At 51.1% G+C, this 19811-nt stretch overlaps 7 protein-coding genes across 7 annotated transcripts; 3 read left to right on the top strand and 4 right to left on the bottom strand.

Moving 5' to 3' along the window:
* Positions 1 to 962: 962 nt before the first annotated feature.
* On the top strand, positions 963 to 2027 carry N7496_008089 (ankyrin repeat protein; the record flags this gene model as incomplete). Its single annotated transcript, XM_056701008.1, has 1 exon — positions 963 to 2027. One exon carries the CDS (start codon positions 963 to 965, stop codon positions 2025 to 2027), a length of 1065 nt encoding a protein of 354 aa, XP_056553071.1.
* A 232-nt stretch (positions 2028 to 2259) lies between these two features.
* On the bottom strand, positions 2260 to 3438 carry N7496_008088 (uncharacterized protein; the record flags this gene model as incomplete). Its single annotated transcript, XM_056701007.1, has 1 exon — positions 2260 to 3438. One exon carries the CDS (start codon positions 3436 to 3438, stop codon positions 2260 to 2262), a length of 1179 nt encoding a protein of 392 aa, XP_056553070.1.
* Positions 3439 to 4252: 814 nt separating this feature from the next.
* N7496_008087 (TCP11 family protein) lies at positions 4253 to 6289 on the bottom strand (the record flags this gene model as incomplete). The annotated part of the gene is made up of 2 exons (XM_056701006.1): positions 4253 to 5284; positions 5351 to 6289. 2 exons carry the CDS (start codon positions 6287 to 6289, stop codon positions 4253 to 4255), a joined length of 1971 nt encoding a protein of 656 aa, XP_056553069.1.
* A 2054-nt stretch (positions 6290 to 8343) lies between these two features.
* Positions 8344 to 9980, top strand: cp9 (putative serine carboxypeptidase; the record flags this gene model as incomplete). Its single annotated transcript, XM_056701005.1, has 2 exons — positions 8344 to 8575; positions 8644 to 9980. 2 exons carry the CDS (start codon positions 8344 to 8346, stop codon positions 9978 to 9980), a joined length of 1569 nt encoding a protein of 522 aa, XP_056553068.1.
* A 1244-nt stretch (positions 9981 to 11224) lies between these two features.
* Positions 11225 to 14441, bottom strand: N7496_008085 (uncharacterized protein; the record flags this gene model as incomplete). Its single annotated transcript, XM_056701004.1, has 4 exons — positions 11225 to 13346; positions 13415 to 13764; positions 13818 to 13929; positions 14020 to 14441. 4 exons carry the CDS (start codon positions 14439 to 14441, stop codon positions 11225 to 11227), a joined length of 3006 nt encoding a protein of 1001 aa, XP_056553067.1.
* A 1089-nt stretch (positions 14442 to 15530) lies between these two features.
* On the bottom strand, positions 15531 to 16432 carry rsm25 (mitochondrial 37S ribosomal protein mS23; the record flags this gene model as incomplete). The annotated part of the gene is made up of 2 exons (XM_056701003.1): positions 15531 to 15885; positions 16002 to 16432. The coding sequence occupies 2 exons, from the start codon at positions 16430 to 16432 to the stop codon at positions 15531 to 15533; spliced, it is 786 nt and encodes a 261-aa protein (XP_056553066.1).
* A 429-nt stretch (positions 16433 to 16861) lies between these two features.
* N7496_008083 (pentatricopeptide repeat protein) lies at positions 16862 to 19390 on the top strand (the record flags this gene model as incomplete). Its single annotated transcript, XM_056701002.1, has 1 exon — positions 16862 to 19390. One exon carries the CDS (start codon positions 16862 to 16864, stop codon positions 19388 to 19390), a length of 2529 nt encoding a protein of 842 aa, XP_056553065.1.
* Positions 19391 to 19811: the final 421 nt, after the last annotated feature.

The raw sequence follows: 19811 nt of genomic DNA, 5'->3' as shown, positions 1-19811 counted from the left end.
CACGATTAGCAGCCCCAGGCTCCAAGGCTCACGACATAGATCAAACATGAATCAATAATGTACATATGTTTTGACATGCTACTTTTGGGCTGTCTTTCAACCCGTGGGTTCAATAATGTTAGGTCAAGGTGCTAACAGGTATGAAAGCCAAGTTGGCCAGTTCCAGACTAGGTAGGCAGTCAAATGCTAAGGGTCCCATGAACTACAGACAGTGGGGCTATTTCAACCGCAGAAATACTGAATTTGTCGTGAGGTATAACCACTTTAGCCAACAAGAGTAGCCGAAGCGAAATAAAGTCAACACATCGACCATTTCCCGGATCGGGGTTTCCAACTGGAGAACAGCAAAATCGCATGAGAAGATAGAAATCCAAAGCAGTCAGAACAGTTTTCTGGCAAATATCATCACCAATGCAGCATCTTAAAGAGCACCATTCTAGGCTGATGTAGAGTTGGACAGTTTATTGAAATGGGTTTCATAGTCAGATTTTAGGCGCTGCTTGAGACCAGGTGCAGTATAGGGTCAGTATAGGGTTCCATCACTCGTTGTTGAGTGACAAATAGATAAGTCTTTTCAAACTGGAAGACAAACACAGCCAGTACTGAGATAACGAGCGCTGTTGGTATATCAATAAAATGCCGAATAAGAGCAGTTAGGTAAAGACAAGCTCTTGAAAAGGGCATTCCTTGAGGTGCATCATAGTTACCTCGGACGGCCCCCTTGTTGTTGCCCAGTCTACAAAGACCGAGAGCTATATGATTCGATATTTGTATATATCCTTTGGAAAAACTCCTTTCTAATTCTTAATTCTTGGAGAACTATTGGATAATGTCTGCTCCACTGTTGCCCTGTTGCCCCATTGCCCCATTGCCCGGCGGATCACATGACTAGGCTTGCTATATGTCGTCCTTGCTATCTGAATTCAACCCCTCTTTCCATTTGATATGCTTCGATGGCAATTATGGCAGCTCAAAGATCTCCGCAGCTACCTTTGGAAGTGATTCTTACAATCGCAGATTTCTTACAACCTTCGGATCTCTTGAATTTGCTTCAAACCATTCCCCAAATTGCTCCCCTTCTCAACTATCGACATATCCAGGCTCGAGATGAGAATAACCACACCCTCTTGTATCTAATTGTTGAACAGGGGCTTGATAACTTAATTCAACCTCTCACTAAATTTATACCACAGAGCTGCACCCTTTACAACGAAGGATGGACGCCTCTTCATCAAGCAATCGGGAATGCCAATCAACGGATGGTAAAAGCACTGATATATGCTGGCGCGGATTTATCAGCCCAGGACGAGGGCGGGAAAACGGCGCTTCATCTTGCTTGCAAAGAAAATGCAATTGAAATTGTTCAGTGTCTCCTGGACCACGGTGCAAACCCTTCCGCGGTGGATCACAGTCAAAGGACGCCCTTACATGAGGCGTGTGGACAGAACACGACTATTCTGCGAATAGTAACAAAAGCCGGCGAAGACCTTAATCCCCGACGTTTGCCACGAGAATTGACTCCCCTACATCACGAAACTATGTTAGCACGAGAAAGCCTTATAAGGATTCTTCTTGAAGCAGGGGCAGACCCTTCCATTCCAACGGAGACGGGGGAGACCATACTTCATCGCGCGGCCCTCATGAATCATGCCAATATTGTGCGACTGTTACTTGAATTCGGCGTTGATATCGCTGTACGAAATGGCCACGGTTGCACCCCATTCTTAGTCGCTGCGATTGGCGGGTCAGATGAATGTCTACAATTCCTTCTCAAGGCCGGTGCAGATATCTCAGATCTGGACAATCATGGTCGCAACGCATTGCATATCGCAGCTTGGGCGGGCCAGGAGTCTTCAGTCCGGCTACTTCTGAAATTAGGATTGGATAGCTCCGCACGGGATAAACGTGGCCATACTCCGATGTGCTGGGCAGCTAAATATGAGCAGACAGGGGTTGTTCAAATTCTAGAAGATGCGCAAAAGAACCGATTTGCGAGGTTGATAAATCGAGTGCGCGGTAAAAGTTAGAGGGACGTTGTCTGGAGCATGAGTAGTGGTTCTTGATATCTTGTAGGCTATTTTGAAAGACAGTCACCTGCTTATATCATCTAAGGCCCCAGGGGGTGGCAGCCGTCTCGCCATTTCTTTTTTCGCCCGGAAGGCTTCATGTATCAGGGAGTTGGCAGCAATTCATGAGCATCGTACACTGGTAGTGAGACCACGAAGCATTACTTTGAATATTATACACAAGGCCATCAGGTCATTCAAATGCTTCTAGCCCTTCCCGGGCAAGCTTCTCTCGCATAGCCTGCCATTCCACCCAAGTGATGCCTTGCAGCAGAGAATCCGCAAGATCATCTAGCTTGCTGATTGCACTACTTGGGTCTGTGGCAGACAATCGCTTTTTCCTCGTTCCTTCGCCACGCCATTTCCGCAGGTACGAACCCGCGAGATCATGTACTGCAGGTTTATCTGCCGCAAGATTAATCTTCCCATCCACCGTGGTACCCTGTGCCATATCCCCATCTGCCTGAATAGCTTCATCTAGAGAGACATCATTCTCTAGAGAAGCACTTAACCACCGTCCCACGAGGTCAATCTTGGCCTTCTTGACTTCTCGAGCAGTAACCCTGCCTTTCTTGGTACCATCCTTGGCCTCTCGGGCGGTATCAGGATTAATCTCCTCCCAATATCGAACCACCCGCCTTGGTTCAATTCCATACACTTCAATACCAGCGAGACCACTCCCACTTTCGTGTCGTAGCGTATGTAGCACCGCATGTAACATACCCTCCAGCACGCCAACACGTATAGTCCACTCTTGTACGGCACTCCCGCCACCGGACCGGAAGCGTTGGCGCTCGATCAATACATGAGTAGGCTTGTATGCAGATAGAAGGGATGTAATCAATGTATATGCCATCGCAGCGTACAAATCTGGCGAGAACGTCTCTTTCAAGCCTGCCGCCGACTTGGTCTCGATAGGCTGCGTGGATGATATAGATCCAGCTTCTGACTCTGATACGAGTCCAGATACATCGATACCATCCACCTTCGCACCCGTACCATCCAAATCCAACTCCCCAATCTCAGAGACTTTCAATCGATGCCAAGCCGTAAGGACCGGCCTCGACGGCGCCCGCGTTGCTGTTCGCATCACAGCAGCCCTCGGCACGCGCAGATGTGCAAACGCAAGATTCTGAATGCCCATATCAATACTCAACACGCTCAAGTCATCAATTTTCGTCTCCCGTGAGGAGACAGCTAATTGCTGACATAACGCCGCCTCAATGCGCGCCGCGAGCACGCTTTTCGTTCCGGAGGATTGAATCCCAGTTGCGCGCGCGATGCGCTGGAGTTGCGCGACCTTTAGCGGCCCGAGCCAGGGGAATTGAGACACAGAGGCACGGGATGCGCGCAGAACTGTGGTGAGACGCATTGCATTGCCTGGTCTTGGCCCTGTCTGGGGCTAAGGGGGTGAGCGGGTGAGGGACCCTCCCTGCACGGGGACGAGATGTTTTGCTTTTTCCCTTTGCGGGAGACTTAAGGTTCAGATCGAGATTTGACTCGAGATGAGCCGATAGCGAGATTAGGTTGTGGATACGATGATGGCGTGATCCGATCAGCGACTACCGCAGTAGGCAAACGAGCGCATGGAAGACTGGTCTGGAATGGAGGCTTGAGGATGGCCGGGGTTGGGAGTCCATCGCGCCGATCGATGCACGGGCCGAGTTTACCGCATCCGTCGGTTCGGCAGGTTACAGTGGGAAGTGATCTTTTACCTTTCGCAGAGCCCACGCGGGAAATTGAAAATGTGATATGTTCAGAGATGGTTATTATCAATCGGATTAGGTTTGGATTATTTATTGGAAATTGTGAGAAATCTGATATGTATTTTCCCGGATCGGATTGAGAGTGTAATACACTAAATCGGGGATGTAGACACGACAAGAAGGAAAACGATAGAAGAGTAAACAACGCCATAGTCTATATCCCAAAGAAGACAAATCAAGCCAAGCCAGTTCCAATGCTATGGTTCCATCCGAGGAGACTCCAACGAACGCCTTGCTCGGTGCTGGTGCCTGGCCATGGGCCTGTGGGAAACGCCATAGTAACAATGATGCAAAGCGCTGAAAAGCAGATCAAAAGAGTCTGAAGAGCAAATAACCAACAAAGAAATCGCATGCATAATGTGACAGATAATCAATCCCAGGAGCTGTGGGTGAGTATGTGTGGTGAGAAGTGAGAGATGTCTATAGGAAAGCTGGCGGCTCGGGTCTTGAGTCGGCGATCTCGTCTCTTAGATATAGAAGCGATGCCCAGACACGCCAGTGCAGGATGCCTATATGACCAAGACGCATACCGATACGTTCAATATCGTATTGTTGTGCGGAAATAGTCTGCGATGAGGATGAGGCTGAAGATGTCGATGGAGCAGGAACCGCAGCCGACGACGACGGAGGGTTAGGCGCAGGACCATTCGCAGTGGACGGTGGAGGTACCGTGCGCTGGGACTCACAGATAGCCAGCGGCGAGAGTGGTAGGTATCTCCGAGCCGAAGCGAGTGTCGCGGTGAGAACCTTGTCACGCATGGTATTCTGGAAGTAGCGGAAAAGTTCGGACTCGTTGGATAGGTGCCACAGGAGAGCCTCCTCGACCGGAGCGATAACCTCGTCAGCAACGACGACGTCCAGGCAACATGCAGCACAGGCGAACCGAGCAATTTCCAGGGCAATGCCGCGCATGTTCTGCAGCCAGCGCTTGCTGCCCCGTAGATCAGGATCGTCATCTTCGCTGGCACTTCGCCCATCGGAGCTCAGCTCATCCTCCATGAGCGACCAAATCCGCGAGCGGAAAGTGGAATAAGTCTCGCCACGAGCGGAGAGATACCGCTTCTGAGTGTGGACATATGACTCAAAGATGTACCATGCAATCTCAAGATTGATGAGATTCTGAATGGTCGAGCGCAATTGCCACAGCCGGTCCGTGTCAAAGAGGAAGGTCTCCGGGTAGTCCGCCGGCGGATTAAACTGGAGAAGCTGGTCTGAGATCCCTCGGAATAGGGCTTCGAGGGGCTTGAACGTATCATCTGACTGTGTTGCGGTTGGACCCTTCGCTTCATCTTCTTTCTGGGCCCGTTCCCGCGCTGCAAGATACCAGATTCTGGCGGGCTCAACTTGGAAGCTACCACGGCTGATTTTGCCTTGGAAGTACTCTTGTAGGAATGGCACTGTGTCCTCGACGAGAAGAACACGGAATGTGCGTATTTGATGATTAGCGACATCCTTGAGGTCATGTTAGCTGTTTGAAAAATAAAAATAAAAAACGGGGGTTAGGTGGTGCTTTCTCACCAGTTTCATTGCCTCCAAGATAGCAAACAGAGTCTGCAGCCCATTGACGATCTGCTTTGGTTCCTGCGACTGCGACCCCTCAGTGATCTGCTTCACCATCCGATCCGCCCATTCATCGCGCATTGGCGCGCAATGTGTCTTCAGCAAAGCCGCCATCCATGTCGCCAGTGCCACCATGTCAAGAACACCCTTGCGAACCTGTTGCATGAGTAGAGGTACTTCGAGGTTCTCCATGACGCTTGGATGATCACGTTCTGGGACAAGAGTTTTGATGACTTCTTGTAAGGTTTCAAACATGGCCGGCAGTCGGGGCTCGAATGTGCGCTTCGAGTTGTCATCTCGAGGACTCTTCTCATCCACATCGTCATCGGGGTTTGCGGCGCGGTATGCGTAGATTGCGATTTCCATAGCCATAGAATCCCAGTAGTCGGCAGCCTCCTTCCGCTTGCGCTTTCCTTTTTCGCCATCCAGATCGGGCTTGAAGTGCAGGTCGCGATCGAAGTTGGCGTCCATTCGGAGATTAATATTGCTCATGATACAAGGCAGATCGAGTTCGCTCAGGGTCCGCTTCGTTACGGGAGGTTGTCGTCGGGCCTTACAGAGGAGCCGCTGGTCTCGTGCACCCAGGCCTAGTGCTTGCGGGATAGTGATGGCCTCCGGGGAAGGTGATGGGTCTCGGGACCGAGGTGCAGCCTTAGATGTCGATCCCGATCCCGATCGCGAGGATGCCCCAGGCTGGCGGGTACCGGGCGGGTACGTAAATGGTGGCTGATGACGACGAAGGGTGTTCACGTTGGATGAGCTCTCATGGCTGTGAGAATCGCGTCTCTCATTCTTACGAAACTCTTTTGAACGGCCACTGCTAGCGCCATAGGCATCCAGCGGGCCGTCGGCACCCTCCTCCTGTGTACGAGCCTCTTTGGTCCCCTGGAGATCCATGGCCGAGAGGAAGGATAGCCGTACGTCCTTTCCTAGGCGTTACTGATCTCGCTGCAACCCAAGGTTAGATAAGAACAATCCTAGACAGAGCGAAAGAAGGGCAGGGAGAGCCAGTTGTGGCGGAGGCTGTAGCCCTACGCCAACATCCCCCTACCATCTGCGCACCGTGAAGGGTAATTGGTTGGAGCGAAACAGATGTAATCAGGGAAACCAAAAGAAAGAAATTTGGGGGAAACAGCGGTCCAGCCCCTAAGTGCTCATTTGACTTACAATGTATTTTTTTTTTCTTCCCACGCGCCCCCTGTTTGCCTCAGGCAGGCAGCCAATCCCGAGTTGCCGACAAAGTGATGCAAGTGAGCTGTCAATTGTAGTGGAGCCAACAGTTGAGCCTTGGATCTGCGGACGATCGGCCTCGTGGTGATGGTGACGAAGAGGTAAATGAGTAGCAGTTGATGAAGTACAGTAGAAGCAGGTTGGATAGTGAGGATGTGTCTCAATCGTCCGACAGACAGCGAAGCAAAGATGAATCGCGGTTCTCAGCCACAGCGTAACAAAGTCGTCCACATAGGGTAGAGTTTGTTACAATATTTCGGGATGGAGAACACGAACGGACCAAAAGGATTGGTCAGATTAGGTCCGGTAAAGCCGTGAAGAGCAAATCAGGAGAGCGAAACAGAGCAAGAGGCCAGAGAAAGCGAGGGGGAATTGGAAAAGCGACCGAGTTGGCCTGATATAGGCGCATCGTGGTGAAATATCCTCCCCAGTTTGACCGTGGTAACTCGTCGAGAACAAACGTTTTCGACCGACTGAACCCGGGCAGACGCAAGCATCCACTGAGATCAAATTGTGGTCCTCGCGGCTTTGGGAGGGGGAAAAGAGCGAGCGGTAATGGACTGGAGGTGACGATCAAAGCTCACATTCCAATCGTTCCAAGGAGACTGCTGCTACCCGCTTCCAGTGCCTCCTCGAGAGACAACCAGCAGACGCTCCATCACATCGAGTCGCATCCCCTATTTGCCATTACCGATCGTGCGGATCGGCGATCTTGTTGGAGATAGTTTGTTTTTTTTGCCCCTTTCACGGTGTATAGTTCGGGAGGGGGCCGACTTTAGGGCTTCCTTTTCCCACCATTAACCATTCATCGTGAAGGCCATTCGACCCCCTTTCACGCCTCACTTTGAGACGCACTGGCCACGTGAGGTACTCGCCCCCCGATTTCTCGGAGAACCACTGGCTCAGCAATGGAGAACTGCAGCCAGTTTGGTGATGGGGACCAGGATGGGAGGGGAAGGAGAAGAGGGAAGGAAGACGGATCTGGGTTGAACAATTGAACGTTCAATTGTTGAACGGTTACTCTCAAGTTGGCGAAGGACGGAAGTATGGAGTACCGCAGGAGTGGAGCTTGGGAACTTTGGGCGGGTGGATTTCAGCAAGTGAGAACGTTCGAAACAAGTTTAAACCGTAGGTATGCGATCGGCGGGAAAAGTGGGGCTCCTACGGATGCGGTGTGTTGGTGGCCTTGACACCTGAATATTTTGACACCTTAGAATTATGGCTCATTTTAGTGCCTGGGAGCTTTGTAGCCTGATCTATCAGGCCATAAAATCAGGCCAAACCTTCTCCTCCACCCAAGACACCACTTCTATTCAACGCCCTTTTAGGAAATGTTCGACTTGCCGAACACATTTAATTTCCGATGTACCAGAGGCTGCAGCTTTCTTTGTATACTGTTTCTAGTTTTTCCAGGCTTCTTCGGCTGATTGCTCGGTCATCGTTGGTTCATGTAGTCAGCCTGTCGCTTTCCAAGGATCACCACCCGCTCTATTCACACCCAAATTAGGAAATTGGCGCAAGAGCTTCCCCCCACTAGCCATCATCGCCATGCAGGGGACAAAGCATTCAAAAAGAAGGGCCATGGCACCCTCGTGGCCCTCTATGATCGATATATTTCCTTTCCCAAGATATCAGAATCAATTATTCGATCGATCGTCGCTGTGGAACGGTCATTTTTGCTGGAGAACTCGTACTTCTACGAGTATAGCCCCAGCGTCGCTATGAATATCACCCCTTTCTTGTGTTTCATTCAATTTCTATGGTCGATTCCAAACTTGCCAATATTCAAGTCGACCAACGCTTCTCGTTTCAAAGTTCGCTCGTTACCAGATAGTCCGACTTTGCCGGCTAGCTGGGCTGGACGACTGCCAGTGCCGGGCAGGAAAGATGGAAACGAGATTTTCTTCTGGCTGTTCGAAGCGGAGAACAAATCATACGATGATACCTTCATCAGTGGGTGAACCCGAGAATGTTTAATTCAACTGACAAGGCCCTGCTAACACTATATCTTCGTTGTATAGTTTGGTTCAACGGCGGACCAGGTTGCTCATCGCTAGTAGGATTAACGGGCGGCAACGGACCCATTTCCTTTGAAGGAAATTCAACCTCACTCGAACGCAACCCCTACTCGTGGACACAGCTTGGCCATGTCCTATACGTGGACCAGCCGGTTGGCACGGGGTTTTCGACCGCCAGCTACCCTTACCCTGTTACGAACAACGAGATGATCACGGCGGATTTTGTGGCATGGCTGAACGACTTCTTCACATACTTCCCACACCTTCAGTCCAAGAAAATTCATTTGATGGGCGAGTCCTATGCAGGGATTTACATACCGTACTTCACCGCCGCCCTCATGGAAAGCAATACTTCGCATCCACTCGACATTCGCTCCATGTCACTAGGGGACGGATCTTGGGGGAATGCAGCTGCCATGTCCTCTGCTGGCATGGGCGCATACATGCGTTCGCAGGCGACCGCACTCAAACTGCCCAAAGACATCCTCGCAGCCTTTACCGCTGCAGATCAGACCTGCGGTTTCGATGATGTCCTCGCCCAGGCACAGGTCTACCCTCCCAAGGGTAAGATCGATATCCCAGGAAATCCGGAGAACTTCAATTATCGGCGACGCCGGCGGGATATGACGGATGTTCTGAACTCTTCGTGCAGCATATCTCCGAAGACAGTTGCGGATGTCAATGAGTCCATTTTCAACTCAACCTGCTACGGGCCATGTGCCACGTACTCTACCGCGATGGACTATGTAGACACTGCTTCTGCCGCTGGGACAGGCATCCCATGCTTTGACGTCTATGACATTCATCATGACTGCAGCACAATCGAAACTTTGACCTTGATGGCTGAATACTTCAGCCGTGCCGACGTTCAGGCTGCGTTACACGTTAGCAGTCGCGGAACCTACAGTTCTTGCAACTCGACGATTTTGGGCACACTTCTCGGTGCGCCGTCGGTGGTACCCCCAGCGTACTCGATCTTGCCAAACCTGGTTACGGAGCATAACATCTCTCTTCACATTTACAATGGCGAGTGGGATATGTTGCTCAATCATATTGGCACCGAACTGTCTATCCAAAATATGACATGGCGTGGCGCACAAGGATTCTCTGCGAAACCGCAGCAGTTGTTTTACGTCGACGATGCGATGCCTGTGGGCAGCTCTGCTGGGTCGGGATCAGGAGGGAGGAATACGACGACCAAGGTTGCTGGAAACTGGGCGGAGGAGCGAGGTGTTTCGTATCATCTGTTCCGGGGGGCAGGACATAGCGTCTTTGCCAATAAGCCGCGCGAGATGTTTGCATACGTTCGTGACGTGGTGGTGAGAACGAAAAAAGATTGATAGGAATTCGTTTTCCTTTGATTATCTTGAACTGCGTGGGATGGAGAGTGATATTGTTTGATCAAAACGTTCTTTCCTAGTTTCATTTAATTGTATCTCGTTAGTGATGAATCTGAACACTTTTGGGTGCGATAATGTGCCATGTAGATGAGAATGATGGGCGATCGGACGATGTCGACAAGAAAAGTACATCATGATAATTAGGCCAGAGATCCTTTTTCTGGCTTCAGAAAGAAGTCTTCGTCATTGCCTCGAGAATTCCAGCTTTGTAGTTCTGGGTGTGGATATAGTTGGCAATTGACAGGTTGTACTTACAGTCCGAAAGGATATGGGAATTCTCAAACTCGCCATCTCTGGCACTCAGAAAACATAATTTCCATTCTCTGTCTGTTTTCAATATGCGTACTATTTTTCATGCTATATATGCTATATGTCTAGAAAAGTCGAGACTATCTCCTATAATCTCACGGCCTTCGTCGCAGCCCCCTGTCGTGATTTTGTTACATCGTCACCGTACGTAGAGTGGACCACCACAGCAGCAAGTAAACAAATCTGATAAACAGTTACCAGAAGATGCCAATAAGTTTCCATAAACTGTCATTCTGAGTTTTGATTACATCTTGTGCATTCAGACAATATCGGTTTATGCTCACCATGAGCCACCATGAGTCATGATGAATCCGAGTGTGGACTTGGCCGTGACGAATCAGGCGACCTAGAGGAGGCCGTGCGACGTATTTAGTAGTTAGCCAACGAGCCAGGATGAGTTGAACGCTAACATTGTGTAGCGAGGTCTAGATGAATACATAGAATATACGAGCGTGAAGCTTAATCTACAATTTGTTGGTGAATATTGAGTAAATCAAAGTCACGACAGTTAAGGGTCTATTACCCAAACGCTAAGATGATATCACTTGTAATTGAGAGAGCCACACCGTATATGATCCGACACATGCTTCTTTCCCCCTCTAAACCGAAAAGAGACCCAGGTCATGATTTTCACCATTCCACCCAGTTCTAGATAAAGGACATATAGGGGAGGGGTCCGATGCTGTTGGTAGCACCATGTCCCACGAAAGAGGGAGTGATCCACACCTAGATAAAGAATACATGCATTCACTTCGTAAAATCATGAAATCGGGATAAGTGAGGAATGAGACAGAGATCAGACTGAATATGAAAATTGACCATTCTGGACCTCATGCTTTGGAAATGCATAATTGTCAAACGGTGCAGTAACTTGCTCATCGGCGAGCGAAGAAGGGTGCTTGGTTTGGCATGGACAGGAGCGAGTCTGCTCGCTGGAAAACGTCACCCTCGAAGAACTTGTCGCTGTATGCACTCGCCGGCGTAGAGGGCACGGTAGCCTGCGCGGCGGGGCCCAGCGCAGCGCTCAGCGGAGTTGCAGGCACGGTGACCGATTGCGGGGACATGCTCGCAGCAAGCTGATACGCAGTTGAGTGAGACCCAATGGCCGAGGTCGAGACCGAGGTTTGGTGTTGCGAGTGCAGCTGAGGGGGTTGAAGGGGCGGCCCATACAAGTTGCTTGGCGTGTGGGTTGGGGCCATATCTGCGAGATACGACCAAGGAGATGCCTCAATCAGGCGACCCGCTTCGCGGCTGGCTTTCTGTACCGGGCGGAGTATAATGATGATATCGCCAGGGAGAAGTTGCATGCTCCGCACCTCTCGCATATCAGTCACAAGATCGACGAAAGACTGCATAAAGGTCTTGCATAGTTGCCAGAACTCGCGCTGGTTCCGTAGTCCGCCGCCCGGTTCCTTCACCTTCATGTTAGAGAGGCGCATTCCCAGTGCCTCGGACACTTCCAGGCAGAAGCGGCATCGGCGGATGAGATTATTCCAGAGAATTTGAATTCCTTCTGACTCGCGCGATTGCTCTGCCACTTCAAGGCATCGGATGAATTGTCGCCGAGCGAGTGGGAGTGCCTGGAGAGCGGAGCTGTATGCGGAAGTGAGTTGATGGAAGATCTTCTCGAAGATTCGTTCCTCCTCAATCTCATCTAAACCGGTCAATGGATTGATTCGAGGTACGCCGCTTGATGTGGGAATGGGAGGGAAGGCCTCTCCGGAACGTGGCGTCGCTAAAGAGGACGGCACCGAAGTGTTGATGAGATTTGACCGACTGCTTGACCGACTGCGTGCATAATTGAAGGATGGAGTAGTGTAGCCAGGTGATCCAGTCGCTGAATGGCTAGTGGGATTCAAGGATAACGGATTACCCATGGCCATATGAGGGTGTCGGATTGTAGTGTCGCTTCGTAATCGCCGTGTTGGGGGAGCTGGGTCGCGAGTCGGGGTGACAATAGATCGCTGGAACCGGTCGGGAGGAGGGCCCTTGATGGGCTCTGGCATGATTGCCTTGGGAGCCGGGGTAAATTTTTGAGGCTGGTACATCGGGATATTGAGGCTAGCACAGGCATTGCGCAACTCCACTAGACTGCCATACATCATCAACATGAGCGAGCGCACATAGCGCGAGTCAGCATTTGAGACGATCTTTGCAGCACTGTTCCGCAGCTGTGTGCCAACGTGGGTATAAGCCACGATACATGTCTCACATTCGCGCTTGACTGTTTCCGTGATCATTCTTGCTGACTCGCGACTGTCGGGCAGTGAAGTTTCGGCATTCTCGAGGGCTTCGTTGAGCCGATCGACGTGGGTAGAAGCATTGTAGAAGACGAGCTCTAGGCTGTGGCGTCGTGTGTCGTCGCGCTGGATCACGTTGATCAGGGTAGAAATGTGAGAGTGGATTTGGAAGAGCGCAAACAGGATGCCCTTGGCACTCTCAATGATGGGGTCGTCTGATCCTCGTTCACCCTTGTGTTCTGGAAGACTCGACATCCGGTTGACCCAGCCATCTCGTACACGTCGCCGTTCTCGTGGGCTACTCGGGCTAGAAGAGCTACTGCTGCTGGCAGGAGCTGGTGCCGTCGGGTGTGCTCGGAGAACAGATCCGTGACTGAGGCCACGCAAGTGGCTGTTTCGATATGGCCGAGTTTCATCCAACGTCCCAAGATCGGTATTTTTGCGAGTAATGAGGCCCATGCGCTTATTACGAGCTGAGAAAGATGCCTGGATGATACCCTCACTGTTACTTCGGTTGCGTTCGTTGACAGCGTGAGGGTTCGCACCGGGTCGCTGAAGACCAGGCATATGATAGCCGAGGGGTTGTTGACCAGAGGCCATTCGGAAGTGTGATTTGGCTGGAATCGCCGGTGCGCGTGAGATGGAGGGAGATCGAGATGAGGGAGCGGATCCGTCACCGGTGCTTGGGATAACGGGAAATCGACTACTCAATTTTCGTTTCACTGGCACGGGTCTTGGCGTCTCAAATGAAATATCGCTGTAGTTTGGAAATAAATTAGGTTTATGTGCTTTGCATTAAAAAGGTGTGTCAACGAATGAACAAACCTTGTATCGCCACTGTTCTCTGGCTCGGGTGTTGTCGATTGCTGTCTAGTTCTCAAGAACCTTTTCAGCTCTGCAGTCACCGCAACTTCCTTTTCATTGTCCGTCATGTGAGGTGCTATTTCAGCCTCTGACGCTTCCAATACACGACGGAGAGGATATCGCAGAGGGTTGCCCGCTATTTTGAGAATTTGGAGCTTGTTCATATCGGACAGCCCAACTGGGAGATCATCCAACCGGTTCTGCATAATCGACAACACCCGTAGGGATCTCAACTTGCTGATCTCATCTGGAAGTGCATTGATCTTGTTCCGACTGAGATCAAGAATCTCCAGCAGAGGTAATTTATAGACCTAGATGGCATCAGCATCAATAGCTGGTATAACCGAGGGAGCCTTAAACATACTCCTTTAGGGAATTCACGGAAATTGTTTGCTCGAATATTGAGATAACGGAGATGGGAGCACTCGGCAAAACGGTAAGGAATATGAAACAGATGGTTATTCGACAGGGAAAGCCTGAGAAATTAGAATCCAAGCTCAGTTAGTCGGATCCTGAAATGCAACGTGCCGGTATAAAGTCCCTAATACTATAGGGTGGGAACGTACCTTTCTACCTCGTCCTTGATAATGTCTACCACAGGCTCCGGTATCCTGACAATATGCGAATGGCCCAGATCAATTGTTAACTTAGGCTTGACCACATCCGTGACAGCCTCGCTCCCCGCCAAAGACCGTTTAGTATCTTGAATTCCACTTTCCACGGCGCGCCGGGCGAGTTCGATCGTTTCCTCGTGCGTCAACAGCTTCTGGTTTGAGGATTGTTTGCTACCACTGCCAGGGTGGTCGCTCATCGCGGTACCCGGTCTCGACCCATCTTCCTCTGTACGCGGCGAGCCATCATTGTATGACAATGGAGGGGGGACCAGGGAATCGGTCGAGCCCTTCTCTCCCTCATCCTCGTCTGTCTCACCCCGGTAACTGCGTGGCCCTCGCACCGTATCTTCTGGTCGGGTCATGGCGGATAACATGGTCGAATAGAGGGGTTATGAAACGACGACGACGCCGAGAGGCGCGCTGTCGATATGTAGATGGGCGATCAATCAATGGGCGTTCACAAGGGTCTGGCCACTACCGATAGGAGATGCTATACGGGCGTGAACAGGACATCGTCGACTGGTAAGCAGTCTCGGAAAGGTGGCAGGTTATCCGGTCGTGAGATGCGTGAGATGCAGGTCTGAAGGAAACGGATCGCGCGCAAAGGGTCGAGGAGGGCAGGACGTATGAACCAGCCAAGGAAGTTGGCAGGTTCCGGCTTGAGAGTCTAAGAGGCCGAGACGGTTCAATCCAGGGCGTTGTCGTTCAGGTGAAACCGGAGCGCGGGAGCTGCGCAACGAAGCCCGGGGAAATGCTCGAGGCGGAGGCCAGCCACGCCGGGCCAAGAATGTTATTATTGCGGGAATCAAGGAGGTCTAACGGATCGCCCAGCGGGATGGGTCGTTAGAACAATGCAGGTGCAGGAATATGACGAAAACAATGGGCGCAGACCAGCTTCAGTCGAGTCTGCAACTGCGAGGAAGTTGGAAAGACTGGAAGGGACGTGATTGGGCGAGACGCAGCCTAACGGAGCTGGGTGATCAACGTCTTTGGGTGTTTCAGCGTTGGCACGGCCCACCCGTTTGAATCTGGGGGCCGAACATTACAAAAAACAAAATATTTCCTTGAAGTTTATGTCCTCGCGGGTTTAACTTTATTGCAATGTTATTGTGGTGTGATCAGTACAGAATTGGAGAGGAGAGCATCTAAAAAGCCATGGGGTACAGAGGGGAACATATCCCTTGAGACAACACTATATCCTTAGGGTATGGACTTTGACTGCTTGAAATGGTCGATACATCCTAAATACGGAGCTTCTTTGCAAGAGACTTGAATAGTATGGCAAGAAGTGAATCTCTGTTGTGGAATATAAGGCTATGGGAATACAGTGTCCAGCAGAACTAATCAAATAATATACATGACCATCAACACGGGAAGTCTGGCATTTCAACCCAGCTCCTTCCCAGACAAGCAAAGCAAAGCAGGGTAATGACTCTTGGAGGTCGAACTCGATCACGTCTCTTTTAGACTGGTACAGCCTCGGGCTGCTCGGTGAAGGTCTCCTCCTTCTGGCTCTGCTGCTCAAGCGCGATCTCCGGGGCCCCGGAGAGCGCAGCTGACCGTTGCTCGAACAATTGAGCCTCTGTCCGAGCCCAGGTCTTCCACTTCTCATACTGCTGGTTCTCCAAGTCCATACCGATCTCCAGGTACGAGGGACCGAAGTTGGCACCGGTGGCCTCGGCCTCTTCAGCAGCAACACGACGTTCGATGTCCTCCTGCAGTCGCAGGCGGTAGAATTCTCGACGGGCGATATCGTATGCGTTGGTCTTGGTCATATCGGGTACATTGTTCAAAAGCCAAAGCTGGCGTTGGACGACACTGATGAAAGAGAAGAGACGCGTGTTAGTAAAGGAATCTTAGTCTTCCCCACAAAGACTAGCCTATATTGGGGATATGCATTTGAGGATTTGCAAATATCCGGAGACCAAACGTACCTTTCACCATCCAGTCGCTTTCCAGGCTGCTTTATCCGGCTCCAGTCGTAGTTCTCGTGGTCCTTGCCAGTGCTCTCAAGGAGCACGCGAGGCCGAGCAAGCTCCCAAGGGTGATCCCGGAAGAAGTCTTGTCGTAGCTCATCCTCCTCGTACTTGAGTTCAAGCGGCTGGAACAGGCGGCTGGGCTTCTTGGACTTCCGGCGCTTCTCCTGGACCTCGAAAACGACCTGCGGCTTCGATGATCCCGCAACGGTCTTCATCCGTTGTCGAACCAGCTGGTGTTGAGGGGGTGGGTTGCGGATGAGGGTCTCGGAGGGAGGAATCTCGCCAACAACGTCAACCCATTGAGGGAGCTTATTGATCTTTCCACTGGCGAATTGGTTGAGCGCAGTCTTGCGCACCCGCAGCGCTGTGAGGTTGATTTTGCCCATGGTGGTTAGGACACGGTCGATTGGCAATCGTCAATCGCGAGTGGCTGAGAAATGAATTGACCTAGAAGACGAGAACTCGTCGTTGATGAGACGAGGATCACTCGAATTGGAGAATAGAAGGGCGACGAGGACGTGGAGGTCGTGGGAGTCGAGGTGTTGCGATGCTGCGGGAGCGAAAAAGATGGGATTGGGCAAAGCGCGACTCCGATTGGTCGAGGCGGGTCCCGCTGCAAAGCCAGAAAGTCCGCCCGGCCTTCAGAAAAACACCCCAAGCTAAACCTACTGCTTGTCCTTCTGGCGTATCTTCTCCTTTCATCTGCTCGCCGTCTGCTTCCTGGTCCGAGAAGCAGTCCAGGCCGTCTCGTGCGATCGGCCCGTTTACCATTTGGACATGCATGGCTAAGCCAATGCCACGATGTCTGCTCTCTCATGCCTCCTCCCAATAGGTCTCCCAGCTCGCCGAGCCTGCGCGATCCCCCCAAGCAGGCCTTGGACGAGCTACTTCTCTCTCGACCGTCGATGTCTCATCCGAAACCGCCTCCCTATCATGTCTCCGTTCGACGCTTCTCTACCCGCCGTCTTCGACCGTCCGTCGCGTCAATAGCAGACATTTTTGTCGGCTCGCTAGTCCTAGCAGGTTTCTGCAATCAGCACACACCACAACACCGAAGCCTGTCCACAATTTCGCTGAGGACATCAGAGACGCAACTTCAAAGGTTTCGCGGGAAAAGTGTGGCCAATCAGGGACATGGACAACGGTCTGCCGCAAAACGTTGGGAGTACATGAGATCTTCGATGCAATCATCGCGAGCTCGATCATGGCTGAGTACGGCTTTACTTCCAGCAGATGAGCCTTCGCATGCACATGACTACACAAAACATACACAATCGAAACAACAAAGGGGGAGTGAGGAGTTCACGAGGGCCGGCTCAAGGGAAACGGCGGATGAAGCATCATCACATCGACAAACTTGGCCGCAGATGCTCGACTCAGTGATAGATTCTGCACAGAGGACTGGGCAAACGAAGGATCTTTCTCCAATTGTACTATCTGCGGACTTGGAGTTGCTCTCAGCCCCCGAGGGAGAAGCGGGCCTTTCGTACGACGAAAAGATGCATCGCATGAATTCAAACCTTTATCGTCGAATTCTGGGAGACGACTACGAGTGGTCAGAACCCATGGATGTTGTCTTTCCGAAAGACCGCGTGCATTCAAAGAGAGAGGCGAAGGAGTTCCCTAGCGAGGAGATTGCCCTGCACAGGCTATCAGTCGCGAAGCTGATGCATGTGCTATACCACGAAAAGTCACCCTCGACATCATACCTATTTCGCCTGTATAGAGATATCCCTTCGCCGGGAATGGCGAAGTTGCCCCGACAGGTCCGCGGAAAGCTTATGCGAATTTTTGCTAAGGCTCCTAATCGACGATGGGCCGATGCTCGGCGCTATCTTGCGTTGGTACAAGACATGATTGCTTCGGAAAACAAAATGTCTCGGTCAATGTGGACTTCTGCGGTGCATTTTGCTAGTCGAGGGAGTGGCAGCGGCAGAGTTCTGAAGCGGGATCTTGTACGTGCAATTGGTGTCTGGCAGCAGATGGAACATGTTGCTGGAATTGAAGCAGACGACGTGGTCTTCAATATCCTATATGACGCTGCCGTCAAGGCTAGTCAGTTTACCGTTGCAGACCGTCTTGAGCAGGAGATGAAAAGGCGCAAGCTGGACTTCACTCGCTTTGGACTAGTTTCCAAGATTTATTCTGCTGGCGTGCAAAAAGATCTGGATGGCATCACAGAAAACTTTCAAAAATTCGTCAAGGCCGGCGACATTGTCGATACCGTTGTTTTGAACAGTTTGTGCTCTGCTTTTATCCGAGCAGGGGACCCTTCCGCGGCAGAACAGCTGTACGGCCGCATGATCGAGGCTCAGAAAGCCAAACTTAGCACTGATCAATCACTCACCACTGACGCAAACCGCGTGGTTTTTGAGCACTCCTTATCATCGGGCTTTTCCCAGTACCGAACCAACAGCAGGGCCCTTGGCGATTTCCTAAAGCGTTCTCAGGCGCTCAAGCGCCATTTTCCTAAGCACCACCAGGCTCTCCAGGACTCCATTCCCATGACTCCAGACACACGCACTTTCTACATCTTTCTCAAATATTACGCACGTCAGAGTGGTCAGTTCGATAAAGTCGCGATGATTCTCCGTGACATGGAAAACGCCTACGCTGTACCTCCCAATCAGATCGTCTATATGATGCTTTTCGAGGGATTCTCGATCCATGGCCTTCAGAGAAAGGCCTGGTCTGCTGAAAGGCTTCGTCTGGTCTGGTATGCTTACCTACGGGCTTTACGTACTTCAAAGGCAAAACTGGATGCGCAACAGCGGCACCGAAGTCCCGGGAAGATGGAATGGGAAAATCCTTTAGCCAATGCTATGCATCTGGAAAAAGAGCTGGACGAGGCAGTGGCCGACACATCCGACGAATTTTATATGCATCTCCCGTCCGCGAGCAGCGAGACACGCCCAGATTCCGTGCCTCAATCCGAAAGACCAGAGGAATACGCCGAACATCATATAGATGATGAAAATGCTTTTGACATGGACTCCGACGCTTCTTGGAAGCCGCAGCCCGAGGACGCTCCCGAAACTGAGTCTGGAGTCACTCAGAGCCCCATGTCCCTCTCCGAATTAAGCCAAGCTGATCAAATCAGCATCGGCATGCACCAGCCGGACGACCTCGACAAGTACCTGGAGAACGGTGTTTTTGTTGGCCGGAAGATGATTGTTATCATTTTACGTGCGTTTGGCGCTTGTTATGGACCCAAGGAGGTCATGGAGGCTTGGCTACAACTGGAACGACTTTGGCACCCGCATCATCGCAAGGCAACCGACGTGCTTGTCGTCAAGGAAGAGCTCGACAAGCAAATGTCGAAAGGTCCTCGTCCAAAACTGTAACATAATATAGACAAGGGGGTAGGGTGCATTGTGATTGATACCTGTACATTATACTTAGATTCTGCCATATACCGATTCAATTCAGCGAGATCTTTTACCAAAACTTCAGGCGTTCATGGTGATGAGGATTCAAAGTAATATGCTTGGTACGACGGCCTGCTGACTCCCGCCTATTTACGGATGAGTAATGTTTGAGATCTCGACTATACTACTTTCAATACTTCTCATTGACTCACTAGGTATGAATGTCGCTTGTTGAGATCTGTAATCTTGCACTGTCTTAGTCGTGCCTTAGCAAATGGTGCAGTGCATACTTGCCCAAATGAGAATGTTCTCCAAGAAATCAATATACGATCACGTGATATCGCGTGTCCCCAGCCGCGAGGACGACGCGCTCAGAAGAAACGCATCAACCGTCCAG

This window comes from Penicillium cataractarum (genome assembly GCF_028827025.1).
Source record: "Penicillium cataractarum strain IBT 29864 chromosome Unknown utg000007l, whole genome shotgun sequence".
In the NCBI taxonomy this organism is placed as follows: Eukaryota; Fungi; Ascomycota; class Eurotiomycetes; order Eurotiales; family Aspergillaceae; genus Penicillium; species Penicillium cataractarum.
Note: the sequence above shows the minus strand (reverse complement) of the source record. Positions and strands in the feature narration are given on the sequence as shown.